At 36.5% G+C, this 13,416-nt stretch overlaps 1 protein-coding gene across 8 annotated transcripts; it reads left to right on the top strand.

The window, feature by feature from the left end:
• The first annotated feature begins 943 nt into the window (after positions 1 to 943).
• On the top strand, positions 944 to 10,418 carry KRT222 (keratin 222). Of its 8 annotated transcripts, none has more exons than XM_008518932.2 (6): positions 944 to 1,147; positions 4,205 to 4,333; positions 5,178 to 5,398; positions 7,532 to 7,608; positions 7,790 to 7,925; positions 8,357 to 10,418. In XM_008518932.2, the coding sequence occupies exons 1-6, from the start codon at positions 1,052 to 1,054 to the stop codon at positions 8,583 to 8,585; spliced, it is 888 nt and encodes a 295-aa protein (XP_008517154.1). In that variant the 5' UTR covers positions 944 to 1,051; the 3' UTR covers positions 8,586 to 10,418. The 8 variants fall into 8 exon arrangements, with proteins under 8 accessions (XP_008517154.1, XP_070418114.1, XP_008517155.1 ...); XM_070562013.1 differs by having other exon boundaries at positions 961 to 1,147; positions 5,163 to 5,398; XM_008518933.2 differs by having other exon boundaries at positions 976 to 1,227.
• Positions 10,419 to 13,416: the final 2,998 nt, after the last annotated feature.

Here is a 13,416-nt window from a genome sequence, read left to right on the forward strand (position 1 = left end):
AGCAAAGTTCTAATCCCAAGGATGCCATTACATTGCCATATGACCTTGGGCAAGACGCCTTAACCTCTCCTGCCTCAGGTTTGGCATCTTTACAGATTACAAAATGACAGGGATTGTGAAGACTGGACGGAATGACAGATGTAAAGGTGCTTTTTAAAGTTAGAAGAGCTGCACAAATGTTATATTTACAAGTGTGAGTTGTCATTAACCATATGTTTACTAATGAGGGAGCAACCCCACGATAAATCTTACCGCGGTGAATACACCCTGTGCAGGGACCATCTGGTTCCATTTCTTCAACCTTATTAAAACGCGGGAAATTTTAACTCTCAGCTCTCATACTCTATTAGCATTTATCTCTAGCTATAGCTTCACCTATAATATGCCTTCAGGAATTCACCTCAGTACGTCAAGCCCTGCTGTCAGGCCAGGAGCTGGCCAGGAGCCACACTATACGCATTTGAGAGAAATACAGTCAAACAGTGCTGTGGCCAATGACAACTGTCAACTTAATCTGATGGTAGCTTTTTCCCATAACTGTCAGAATATTCAATATTTACAACATATTCTAATGCCCCTCCCTTAGGATTTCTGTTTAAATAATCCAAATGGTGAGAAAAATTGTAAAAGAACAGTTTAGCTATCATGTTGTGGGCCCAGATTTATTCCACGCAATATCTTCAGAAAACAAAATATAATTTTCCTTGTTATGCCCCATTTCCTTTCTACAAGATGAATTAATTTTTCCCCCAAAAGTGCTCAGTTTTACAAAGAACCAATTTAGAAATACTGAGGATGTTTTCGTTTTCCTGTTCCTTTATGGAGAGTCTGACATTTCTACGATACCAAAAACAATAGGAGAAAAGGGTTTACCTATTATTTGAATAATTGATTAGAAACACGGGAATATCCGTGGCTTCTGAAAAAGGAGCTCTGCGTCTTTAAGGCTCCACAGGCTGTCTCCGCTGGCGACGCAGACAAAGCAGGCTCTGCCGCAGCGACTCAGCCTATCGATAAGGTTCAGTTAGCCAAGGTGGAGGATGGGAACAGAATGGAGCTGTCCCAGCTACTCAATGAGATCAGGGCACACTATGAAAAGCTCCTCACCAGAAATCAGATAGAGACCGTGCTCTCAACAAGGATCCAGGTAATGATTTCATAGACAGGCACCTTCCAGGATAAGGAGACAATCCATGTCTATCCAATTCCTGCCCCGGCCTCTCTGAGGTACAGTATTTCCTTTTCAATGCAGCATATACTGGGGAAGGAATTTAGCTGTTACTGCAGTGTGACTGGGGCTACAGGGGAAAATGCTGTGATTATACTGTCAAACTAGCAGCAGATAAATGTCGATTGATGCATTTGGTTTTTATGTAAATTATGAGGTGACTATCATTAACAAAACATGGGGTCAACATACAATAAAATGGTTCACTCTAACCTCTTTTAGACATCCTTCAGGAAGGAAGCATTTCAAATACCCTTCAAAGATATTACGGAGTTATTTATAGAGATTACGTAAATAACATGTTTAAAATGACAAGCTTTATGGTAAGATTTATTAGCTTGCACACTTTGTAGAGAAAAAACTAAGTAAAATAGGTCTAAAAGGTTTCCATCATCTTTGTAATGAGTTCAGTTTTATACCAGATTGTTATAAATAGAAATCATCTGAGTATGTGAACATAGCATTTAGGAACAATGATATAAATTGGAATGATCAAAATTCCCCAAATTGATAATGACTCTCTACTTAGATTATAGATTTTTGCTTTTGTACTATAAGATGAGAAATGTTTATTTCCAATACTAAGCATGCAATATTTAAGTATTGAAAAAAGAGAGTGCCCAGGTAAATAAGGGCTAACTCCTGATTTCATAGACTTACTTTGTTTTAAAGTGAAAATCACCTTTAGCAATTAATTAAGGTCTCTAATCTTTAAACAAATGTACAAACAAATATTTTAGAAACAAAGATTCAGAATTTCAGGGATTTTTTTTTTAGTTTACCTATTATATCTGAGTTCAAATTCTATTCCAAGTACCCAGACAGAGCAAAGAGTTTACTAGAGAATATAACTAAAAGGAAAAAAGATATTGCTGGGAAATCATAGGTCTTCATTCCGTTAACAATTCACCTTTAGTAACATTATAAATTTCACCTTTGGGTAACATTTTCAGTCTTCATAAAGAATGGTCAGTATCCTAGATTAAGCAAAATCACTGGGATATTTGATTTAAGTGTCAGAATAGTTCACTTACCTTTTACAGAAAAAAAAATTAATAGATGACAATTTCTGAAAATTATAAACCAAAAAACATTTTCTTTTGCAACAGTAAAAATAAAAGTTATTTAGTTTACAAGTCACAATGCTGAAATGAATAAATTAAAGTGAAAAAGCAAGACTACAGTAAGTTTCGTTCAGAGTCATTTTAACATAAACCTACTTTAGGGGATTTTCTTTAAAGAAGTCAGGAAGTCAGCTGGAATAAATTCAAGAAAGCCTCATTAATTGCTACAAAATAAGGAAACATAAGCTATTTTAGTTACTTTTTCTGTAGAACAAACCACCCCAAAACTTAGTGGCTTAAAACAGCCATTGTATCCCCGCCATGATTTTGTGGGTTGACTGGGTTCAGTGGGGGTGATTCTTCTGGGACATATGACATTGGCTGGACTGCAGTCATCTTGGGGCAAAACCTAGCTGGGACAGCCAAGGTGGCTCACTCATGTGTCTGGCACCCTGGCAGGAGATTTCTGGAAGTCTGGCTCAGCTGAGACAACGAGGCCTGTTTCTCTCTTTCTGCATGTGGCCTCACGGTCTCTCTCCCTCTGGCCTCTCTATATGATCTCTCCCACTGGGTATCCAGACTTCTTGTATGTTGGATCAGGGCTCCCAAAAGCAAAGAAGTGGAAGTTGTCCAGGACTTCCTATGGTTTAGGCCTAAAACTGGCACTTCTGCCACATTCTACTGGCTAAAGCAAGATGCAGGGCAGCCCAGATTCACTGTGGAAGGGGACCAAACAAGTACATGAATTTTGGGAGATGTGGTTCATTGGAGGCCATCTTTGGAATCCAGCTACCACACAACCTTGCTGTGGTTCCACACTCAAAATCAAAAGACCAGTAGATATCAGCATTTTTATGCTCTGCTATTTCCTAAATTCCTGACATTCTCTTCTGTCATTGCTCTGATATGTGCTTCTGCTTGCCTTTACCAAGTGACGCTAAGAACAAGTGACACAATAAACCAAAAGAACATGGGAATTTTGTTCTCTAATACCTTGCCCTAAACTGTATTCATAGACTTTCACTGACTCCAACGTATCCTTTTAAAAAAATCTATTGTATCATCAAATTAATTTTTTTATTTTAAAACTCATTTTTGTAAAAAGTTGTCATTTTGCTTCAAAATACTACAGTCAATTCCACGCATTGCTCCTATTGCTCTTGGGGCCAAATGTTAAGAGTTCTGTCAAAAGACAATTTAATTCCAACATCAGCATAAAAACATTTACAGATGAAACAATATTCCTCTTGTTATTTAATATGAGGACATTTAGAAAACAATCTTTAAAGATGTCATTTTTGCTACTACCCTAGATAGCCAAGATTAACATTCCTTCTAAAAAGAACATTTTTTATAAAGGTAAATCAACAATGGGTTTTCTTAATACTGAAGTCTATTTTAGAACCTCTAATGCCTTAATTCTCTAAATTATTCATAATATACTTTCCAGCAGTATTTACTCCTTGTCCATACACCCAGTCCCAGAATTGATCAGTTTAGGATTTATAGCTGCTTTTTATAAAGCAACCTACAGGAAAATATGGGAGGGAAATAGTAGCAAATTTTCAATTTGTCTTCCTTAATGATATCATAAATAATGGAAAGTTAAGAATCAGAGGTCTCAAACTTACGTCCTGCAAACTGTTACTTTTCATTCAAACAGATGTGTTTTTCTGCATTTCATAGACTGTCATGGTCGGAAAGGACTTTTGAGGTTCATTTTACATCTGAGAAAACTGAGACAGACTTGCTCACATATTAGTAACTAAGCACTAGAATACACTTGTAATCTAACAATTTGAAGAAAAAAATGATTCACTTCTTATATTATTTTTCTATATTTGCTTTAAATGTCTCATTTTCAAGAGCGCTCTTTGTTTTTTTGTTATTGTTGTTATTGGCCTTCTTCTAGCTAGAAGAAGATATAAGCAAAAAAATGGACAAAGATGAAGAGGCTTTAAAGGCTGCTCAAGCAGAACTCAAGGAAGCCCGTCGCCAGTGGTACCACCTGCAAGTGGAAATTGAATCTCTCCATGCTGTGGTGAGAATGATCTCAAAAGTGACCGGCCCATTGAGTCCCCAGATGTCACCTGATTAAGAGAGGGAAAGGAATCATGTCCATTACTTTACAGTGAGAAGCTAAAAATCAAGGCCACTGAATTCTATCCCTGGTCCTAGTTCATCTACCCGCCCCTCCACCCCTGCCTCCATCATGACAAGGGCTATTATCAATTCATTCAAGGTTTAGCTCATGCCTATAAAAATGAAGTAATCTTTCCTGATCAGGCTGGGGTTCTCAAATTGTTGGAGTAGGGGAATAGAGCCTTTGTCATTAACCAAAGTCATAACAGTGAGATTGAGACTTCTAATAGAAAAATATTTAAACACTTTCCTAAAATGTCTTTTACAAGCAGTCTGCTCTGGCTTTGATATTCAATATTCTATACTTTCAATATTTAAAAAATCAAATACAGTCGGCCCTCCATCACCATAGAGGTGGAATCCCTGGGTAAGACAGGCCATCTAAGGGACTTGAGCATCCTTGGATTTGGGTCTCCCTGGGGGGTCCTGGAACCAATCCCCTGTGGATACCGAGGGATGACTGTAAATCAGAGTGATACAACAAGTTCACACTGAAGAATTTTTTTTTGCCATAAGAATTATCACACTAGTCCTTTGAAATAGTAAGCTCTCTAGCTACATGTATAAAACATAAATAACTTTTTTTAACTTGGGTTATTCATAAAGCTGTAAGAAAAACCCCTTGCCTAAGTGTTATACAATTATTGCAACCTTTTTAAGAAAGAACACAACAGGATGAAGACATTGCAAATCAGATTTCAGAAACACATTTTGTTTCACTGATGAAGATCTATATAAAACAGGAAAGGGGCCTTGAACACTCCCTACACGCCAGCGAGCAACATTACCAGACGCAGCTGCAAGACTTAGAGGCCGTGATTGAAAGACTAGAAAAAGAGCTACAGGAAGTAAGGCGTGGCATCGAAAAGCAGCTTCAAGAGCATGAGATGCTTCTCAACACAAAGATGAGGCTAGAACAAGAAATAGCAACTTATCGCCGCCTCCTAGAAAAGGAAGAAATCAGGTACCTAATTCCATATGGTTAATAACAAGTGGCCAGAAATACAGCACCACTGACGTCATTGATGTAGTCAGAGAAATTAAATCTTAAAAACCCATCATCACCACGGCATACTCATTGACCGCCTACAACAAAGTAGGATTAGTAGCCATTGCAAAGAATATGTGGAAGAACTATTATCAGCCTCCCCAAATTATGAACATAACAACCGAAGTCAGGGACATTAGCTACAACAAAGAGCACACTGAGCCTGGAACAAAATGTAACAATTCTCAATTGCTACAAAAATGACCTTTCTTAACTTTCTCACTTCCCTTGCCATTCATCTCTTTTAGAATTAGTCAGTGCCTTCTATGGACCACACACAAAGAAAGCTTGGAAAATTCACATACTATTACTACGTCCCCGCCCCCACCCAAGAGCCCACACCCACCACACATCAAACATCAAACAAATAGTAATTAATAATAATAATAATGTGATTATATTACAACCATGGAAAGCAGTGTTGTTCGGAGTACGTGACTTAAAAGACTTCCAGATGTCCTGATAACAAAAGGTATCAAAAGAAGAATCCTTATTAATTCACAAAATTTCATAATCCATAATCACTTAGAAGGTCACATGGCTTTGAATACAGCACAACCTCCAATTTTCCATGTTCTCATAAAAAGAAAACTTTATTCTTCCTTGCTTCAGAATTCTGAGACCTCTATAAAATTAGACGAAACTACTTTAACCTACAATAAGACATTTACTAAATCTTTGAAAAACGTAAATTCAAAATATACCACTTACTAGCTGAGTGGTGCTAGGCAAGTTACCGAACCTCTCTGAGCCTCAGTTTTCTCACCTATAAAATGGGAATAATGTTAGCTACCTCATAGGATTGCTGTGAGGATTAAGTGAATTAACATTTGTAAAGTGCTTAAGACAGTGCTATGTAAATATATACATAATTTATTATTAAATAAAATAAATGGTTGTAAATTTTATTTAATGCTTAATCATTCAAGATGTTGATAAAGTGGTCTTTAACAGTATTTTTTTAAATTTTGTTATGCTATATTTAAGATATACATGGGGCAGCCCCGTGGCCAAGTGGTTAAGTTTATGCACTCTGCTTTGGCGGCCCAGGGTTTTGCCAGTTCAGATCCAGGTGTGGATATGGCACTGCTCATCAGGCGGTGCCCCACATAGCACAACCAGAAGGGCCTACAACTAGAATATACAACTATGTACTGGGGGGCTTTGGGGAGACGAAGAAGAAAAGAAAAAGACTGGCAACAGATGTTAGCTCGGGTGCCAACCTTAAAAAAAAAAAGATATACAAGAAAGTATCAAAAAAAGTATAGTGAACTCTCATGTATGCACCTCCCCCAGCTTAAGAAGTGAAACAGTTACAATGTTGTTGAAGTCTCCCCCAACCCCACCCCCACCCACCCTTACCCCGACACCTAAACCACATCACCCCCACCTCATCCTCCTCCCTCAGTCTAATCTGGCTCCCAAATTTGATGCTTATTAGCCTCATACATTCCTTTATACTAATATGTATATATCCCTAGGCAAAATATGAAATTGTTTTGCATATTATTTTAACCTTTATAATCTTTTTTTTTTTTTTAAAGATTTTTTTATTTTTTCCTTTTTCTCCCCAAAGCCCCCCGGTACATAGTTGTATATTCTTCGATGTGGGTCCTTCTAGTTGTGGCATGTGGGACGCTGCCTCAGCGTGGTTTGATGAGCAGTGTCATGTCCGCGCCCAGGATTCGAACCAACGAAACACTGGGCCGCCTGCAGCGGAGCGCGCGAACTTAACCGCTCGGCCACGGGGCCAGCCCCCAACCTTTATAATCTTAGCAACAACTTATCTTTTTCTGGTCCACTCAATGTTATACTTGGAAGATTCATCCATAAACATACAGTGTACACTTAGTTCATTTATTTTCACTGCTAAATAGTATTTCCATTGTATTAATATACAGTGTATGAATATACACTGTATATACAGTTAATACATTGAATATACAATGTATGAACATACAATTTATCCATTCTCTTACTGGTGAGCATTTGTTTCAATTATATGCTAATACAATGTTGCTCCTATAATGTAATTCTTTCCAATTTCAGATATTATGGTTGTATCCAAGGTGAGAAAAAAGAAGAAAAACCTACCACAAGTAGAGTTGGTTTTGTTTTACCTTCAGGTGAGTTTCTGATATAAGTAAACTAAGTTGAAAAGTAAAATGTCATTTATAGGGATTATGAATAAATTAAATACTCTAAAGTAGCAAAACCAAGCAATATTTGAATAAAGTTTGACATAAGTTGACTGTGAATAGCACTTCCACACTGTAATTTAATACTTCATAAATAACATTTTCACAGCCATTATAAATGAAATATCTTTTTCAACGAAAGTCCCACAAAAGTATGAGAATGAAAAAGTGGAAACAGTGACCAAACAGGCAATATTAAATGGAAATATCGTGAAGGAAAGCACTGAAGCTCATGGTACTATTCAGTAAGTAAAATAATTTTGACCAAGAAATAATAATAAACATATGCAAAGAAATTAACTTCAATTGAGTAATCTCAGTAATCTTTGAATATTTCCAAAGATAATTTTAATATACCATGGTTTTTAATCTGACGTGAATAAATATATATAAATGAAAACTCAGATGGAGTACTTAACTAAGGATTGAGTACTTAATTCACCGTTTCTCTAAAAATATAACCAAACCATGAGAATTCCATTGAATTCCCTAGAAATTATATTCACATGACTTTTAAAGTATGTAAACTATAAATTCCAAAATGTAAGTTATAATTTAAAATGTAAAATACAAATTATACAAATTTCTTGATTTCTTTTTCACATGGAATACATATTACATTTTTTAAAATATATCTATACTTCTTCATATAGAAAAGTTTATTTTATCATTTCAGGACAGAGAAAGTGGATGAAGTTATCAAAGAATGGGAAGGTTCCTTCTTTAAAGATAACCCTCGCTTAAGGAAAAAATCTGTTTCTCTTCGATTTGACCTTCATTTAGCAGCCACCGACGAAGGGTGTTTACAGACTAAGCAGGATAATCTGCCAGACATAGAAGTCAGGCTTATCATGAGAAGATCATGCAGTATCCCCTCTATCAAACCTCCATCAGCAGCTAACTAACCCAAAGACAGGATGTGACTTGATTTGAAAATGACATTGGGATGGACCAAGGTGGGCCATGCTGACTGCCTTCTGTCCCAAAATGTAAGTTATTAAGTACGTGTGTTATGATCTATGTGTGATTCTCTTCAGAAAAAAAAAAAGTAAAGGACAAAATTTCTCTGAACCTAATTATGGGTATATTTTTTGGAGAGGGGAAGCTTAAAAATAAAATCAGAAATTCAGTAGAGTTTCTATTTTAGTCATTCTTCAAATAGTCTTCTTTTTCCCTGGAAATTTTATCAGAGATTATACACATGAAGATGGCTTAGCAAAGTCTTTGAAATTTCACTCTATGGCTGAATACTCTAAGGAAAAGGGAAGTTTGTTTAAATATGATTGTATTATCTTAAGAATCATACTGAGTTATTCATCATTATCTGATGACTGGTTCTATCTCAAAAGATTTTTCTACTTAAAAAAGAAAGCAATTAGAAACAAACTTTTAAATAGGACTCACTATTTACTTAACCAAAATTTTTCCTTTGAGACAATCATTGGCACACTTAGAAAAATAAGTTTCCACGAGCAGTTCTGAGCAAACTATAGAGTATGCCCCAGGGCTAATTGACGATTAAGTTAATCTTCATCTGAAAGTTTTTGTAATCGTTATCTGACTTCCAGAAGAGTTTACTTTATTCAAAGAAGTTTCAATGTTGTGTCCTCCCCCACAGAAAATCAGAAGGCCAGCTGCACACACAAAACAAGAAATTACTACAATTACTAAAACAGAGCTATCTCACCTCTCACCATCCCAACTTTCCCATCTGTAAAGTTCAATGTGATTAATTTGAGTATTTGATGTGAGCGTTAGATAAGATATTCTATAAAGTATTACAAATATTTCTTGCAATCATTTGTGTGAATTAAGATAACAGTATTGTTGTCCAAGCCAAGAGTATTTGCAAGATTTATGTTTTTAAATTGTTCAAACTGTAATAAATATGGACAGAAAATATATTTGTGAATAAGTCAAGTATTGTTGCAAAGATTTTTAAACAACCTAATTTGTTTAATACAGGTAGATTTATTTTAAGACCTTAAATAATAAATACCTGTTTTAAAACATTAGAAATTTATAAGCTATTAATTTTTTTCTAAGCAGAAAAAATGTTGAGTACAACTCACCATACTTTTTTTCCAAGCTAAAGGGCTACAGCTATGTTAACATTTCAGTACAGCCTTTGCCCCCAATCTCTCTCTCTCCTTTATTTCAACCAGAAGAAAACTGCATATTTTAACTAGAAGAAAATTATGTTAAGTAATCTTTAACATAATACAGGGATATAAAATTTTAGATTTTCTTTCAATTACTTCGGATTCCTTTTAGCTTGGCTTTTTCTATTTAGTGAAAGGGATGATTTTGTTCTGTCAAGGATATAGCAGCATGCTAAGTGCTTAGACTTGCATAAGCATCTGACCTAAAATACATCCTCTATGTAAAAGTGTTTTCATTCAATATTAGTTAAATGCTACTAACTTTATTAAAGCTTTGAAAAGTGCAATCATATAAGCTACTGTACTAAAGTTACTGTAGGAAGCAACAGTAATCATAATAAAACAATGTATCTAGTGTAATCTTTATGCAGTGTTAAAAACCTAGTGCTGAGCATCATGAATGTACCTGCTTGTTAAGTAATTCCACTATGCAGCTATTGTGTGCATACCATGTACATTTTAAAATACAGTTCTTGAATTTATAACAGTTTTCTTTGCTTTGGGACATTTTAAATGGGGATATGAATTTACCAAAGTAAATGATACCACTACAATAAAAAAAACTTGAAACATGAACTCTAAAGCTACATTGTATTTGAGTTTGATACATTGTTCTGAGTTTAAATGTTCCAAAATGGTTAGCTCACTTGGGGACCAGGACAACTGCAACCACAGTGGAGAGATAATGGTTTTTATACTTTTTTTTACAAAAACAATTAAGAATGGTATATTCTAATAAATGGTATATTTTAATAAAAAATCAACATAAAAACAATCCCATAATCCTAGGGAAAGTATAATAACAGTAGCCACCATTTGCAAAATGCTTACCCTGCTCCTGGCACTGTACTCAGCATACTCATACATAATCTTTAATCCTTACAACCATCCTACAAGATGCATAATATTATCCTTATTTTATGGATGAATAGAAAGCATTCTTCAGTCTCTCTGGAATAGTTCAAATGCATGCTTCCATGACAAAATACAAAAATAAAGAGTAATTCCAAGGACTAACAATTGTAGGATCTCAGCCCTGCAGCTGTCACTAATTACCCACGTAACCAGGAAGGAATCTCTTAAATTCCCTAGGCTTCAATTTTCACACTTAAAGGCAAAGGTGGTGCTTGGTAATAATTCCTACCCCACCCACCTCACAGAGTTGTTTGAAATAAAATACATGTGAATATATTCGGCAGAGCAATACTCAAATATACAGTACTATGTGGATGAAAATTGTCACTGCAAGAGAAGAATTTGTGAGGACAACTGTAGCTGACAATGATTAAGTAATAGGTCAAAACACAACAGGTAAAGGGAATTTTTTAATTCTGCAGTTGCTGTCAGAAGAATTATTCTTTTCCAGTGAGTTACCCAATTTAAATTGTTCTAACATGCTAGTTTTTAAAGCACAAAAATCTTCTCTAAAGTCAAAAAATGCTTAAATTAATTTGAAAGTTTCAAATGGAAATGTATTACGGGACATAGGCCAAGATTAAATTTTAGTTAAATAATATGCACACACACATGAACACATGAAATCAAAGGAAAGTTTGTGCACAGGGCAGAATTTGGCTCTATGTTTACAAATTATGGCCAGCATGTACACACAGATTGACAATATTTATGGCCACACTACAAATAAATATTGTGAACTAAGGTATATGTGCAAATCAGGACAGGCCTTTTCCAGTTTCCCTCACACACTTAGACCCTAGACTAGGGTTGGCAAACTTTTTCTCTAAAAGCCCAAATAGCAAATATTTTAGGTTTTTGGGGCCATATGATCCCTGTAGCAACAACATATACTACTCTGCCCTTGTAGGTGAAAGCAGCTAATACACAAATAATACGTAAATAAATCGCCACGGCTGTGGGCTAATGAAACTACAAAAACAGGAGGCAGCCCAGATCTGACCTGTAGCTTGAGTTGGCTGACACCTGCCCTGGACTCGCAAATCAGATCTGTGGGTGAAAGGTCACACCCCAGATTCTCCAGGACTATCCTGTTTTCAATTACTTTCATCTTTTTCCACACCATGTGTCTAAGCTCATGTTCCAAGTCATCGAAGTATTTTGAAGGTAACACAGAGGCTGTAAAAACAAACCACACTCCGTCAAGTTCTACAAAACACTGTGAATCCACTCTGTCCTGGAAATCTGCTCGGCTTCAATATTTCACAACTATTTCTAGCGACAGAACTGAATACCCATACGTTCTGCGTTCACAGAAACAGCTGAGAAAATCAGCCTATTTCACCATTTTGCCTACAACCAGACTTTCATAAGCTATTTGGCTCAAGGCAGAGTTCTGTCCTCCCTTTCTCTATTTTAAGAAAAAAAAATTCATTTCAAAAAGCTTCTTTAAAATATACCACAGAAAATTGCCTGGCTCAGTGGTTGGTTCAAAATCTTTGAGGCAAGAGCTCTTCGAAAGCCTGTTAAAGTACTAACCCTCTATGGGAGGGGTACACATAAAAATTGTGTACAATTTTAAAGGGTTCATAGACCTCCTAGAGCCAATGCAGGGACTAGCAGGTGTCCAAGGACTGTGGGTTTTCCTTTTTTCTTCTTTCCCATTTTCTCCCTTTTCTTCTTCCTTCCCAGGCATGATTCTCTTTCTGTCCCCAATTCTGTCACCCTCCTCAGCTTCTTCCCACAGTACCACGAAAAGAAATCAGAGACCTGGACTTGAATCTCAGCTGAGTCACCTACTGGTTTTGGTTTCCCTGTGTGGGAGGAAGAAGAAGCTCAAGGAAGTATGAGTAGTGCCAGAGAGGAAAGCAGGCCAGTTCCTGGATCCTGCTGCCAGAAAGGAAACTAAACTCCTTGGGTCTAAGTCTATCTCCGGGGTTTACAGCTAGGCCCTGTGAGGCTCCCAACAACCTTGAGAGTTACATATCATTTAAATAGTCATATTAATGATGTATCCCGTATTTTCCAGGAATAATCACTGTTCCAAAAGTCTGTCCTGTGGTCCCCATAAATATCTATGTACATGCAAGATCATACGTTCTGATGTTTGCTTGGGGAAAAAACAAACTAACAACCCCACATAAGTAGAATCCATCTTGCTGAATATTTCTTTTTTCTTTTTTTTTTTTTTTGAGGAAGATTAGCCCTGAGCTAACATCTGCCGCCAACCCTCCTCTTCTTGATGAGGAAGTCTGGCCCTGAGCTAACATCCGTGCCCATCTTCCTCTACCTTATATGTGAGATGCCTACCACAGCATGGTTTGACAGGCAATGCCATGTCCGTACCTGGAACCTGAACTTGTAAAACCCGGGCCTCCTAAACAGAATGTGCGAACTTAACTGCTCTGCCACAAGGCTGGCCTCAGTTGCTGAATATTTCACTCTGTAGTCTTAATTTCTTCAGGACAAGGGAAGAGGGTTTTTTTCTCTGTTATATTTTGCCTCTTTTCTTCCTTTCTTAATTTTGCAAATTTTGGGGAGTAAACCAAAGGGAGGACAATGAGATAGCCATTCATTTATTCATTCCACAAATATTGAACAACTGAATGTACCATGCACTCTTCCAGAGGTCAAAAGTCCCCACCCTCAGGGAGCTTTC

This window comes from Equus przewalskii, chromosome 10 (genome assembly GCF_037783145.1).
Source record: "Equus przewalskii isolate Varuska chromosome 10, EquPr2, whole genome shotgun sequence".
Lineage (NCBI taxonomy): Eukaryota > Metazoa > Chordata > Mammalia > Perissodactyla > Equidae > Equus > Equus przewalskii.

Bases quoted from the DNA above. Each gene is read 5' to 3' on its own strand.
- KRT222 (XM_070562013.1), top strand. From the start codon at position 1,052: ATGGAGCTGTCCCAGCTACTCAATGAGATCAGGGCACACTATGAAAAG. The intron at 1,148-4,204 runs GTAATGATTTCA...GCCTTCTTCTAG, and splicing joins TGCTCTCAACAAGGATCCAG to CTAGAAGAAGATATAAGCAA. The intron at 7,926-8,356 runs GTAAGTAAAATA...TTATCATTTCAG, and splicing joins GAAGCTCATGGTACTATTCA to GACAGAGAAAGTGGATGAAG.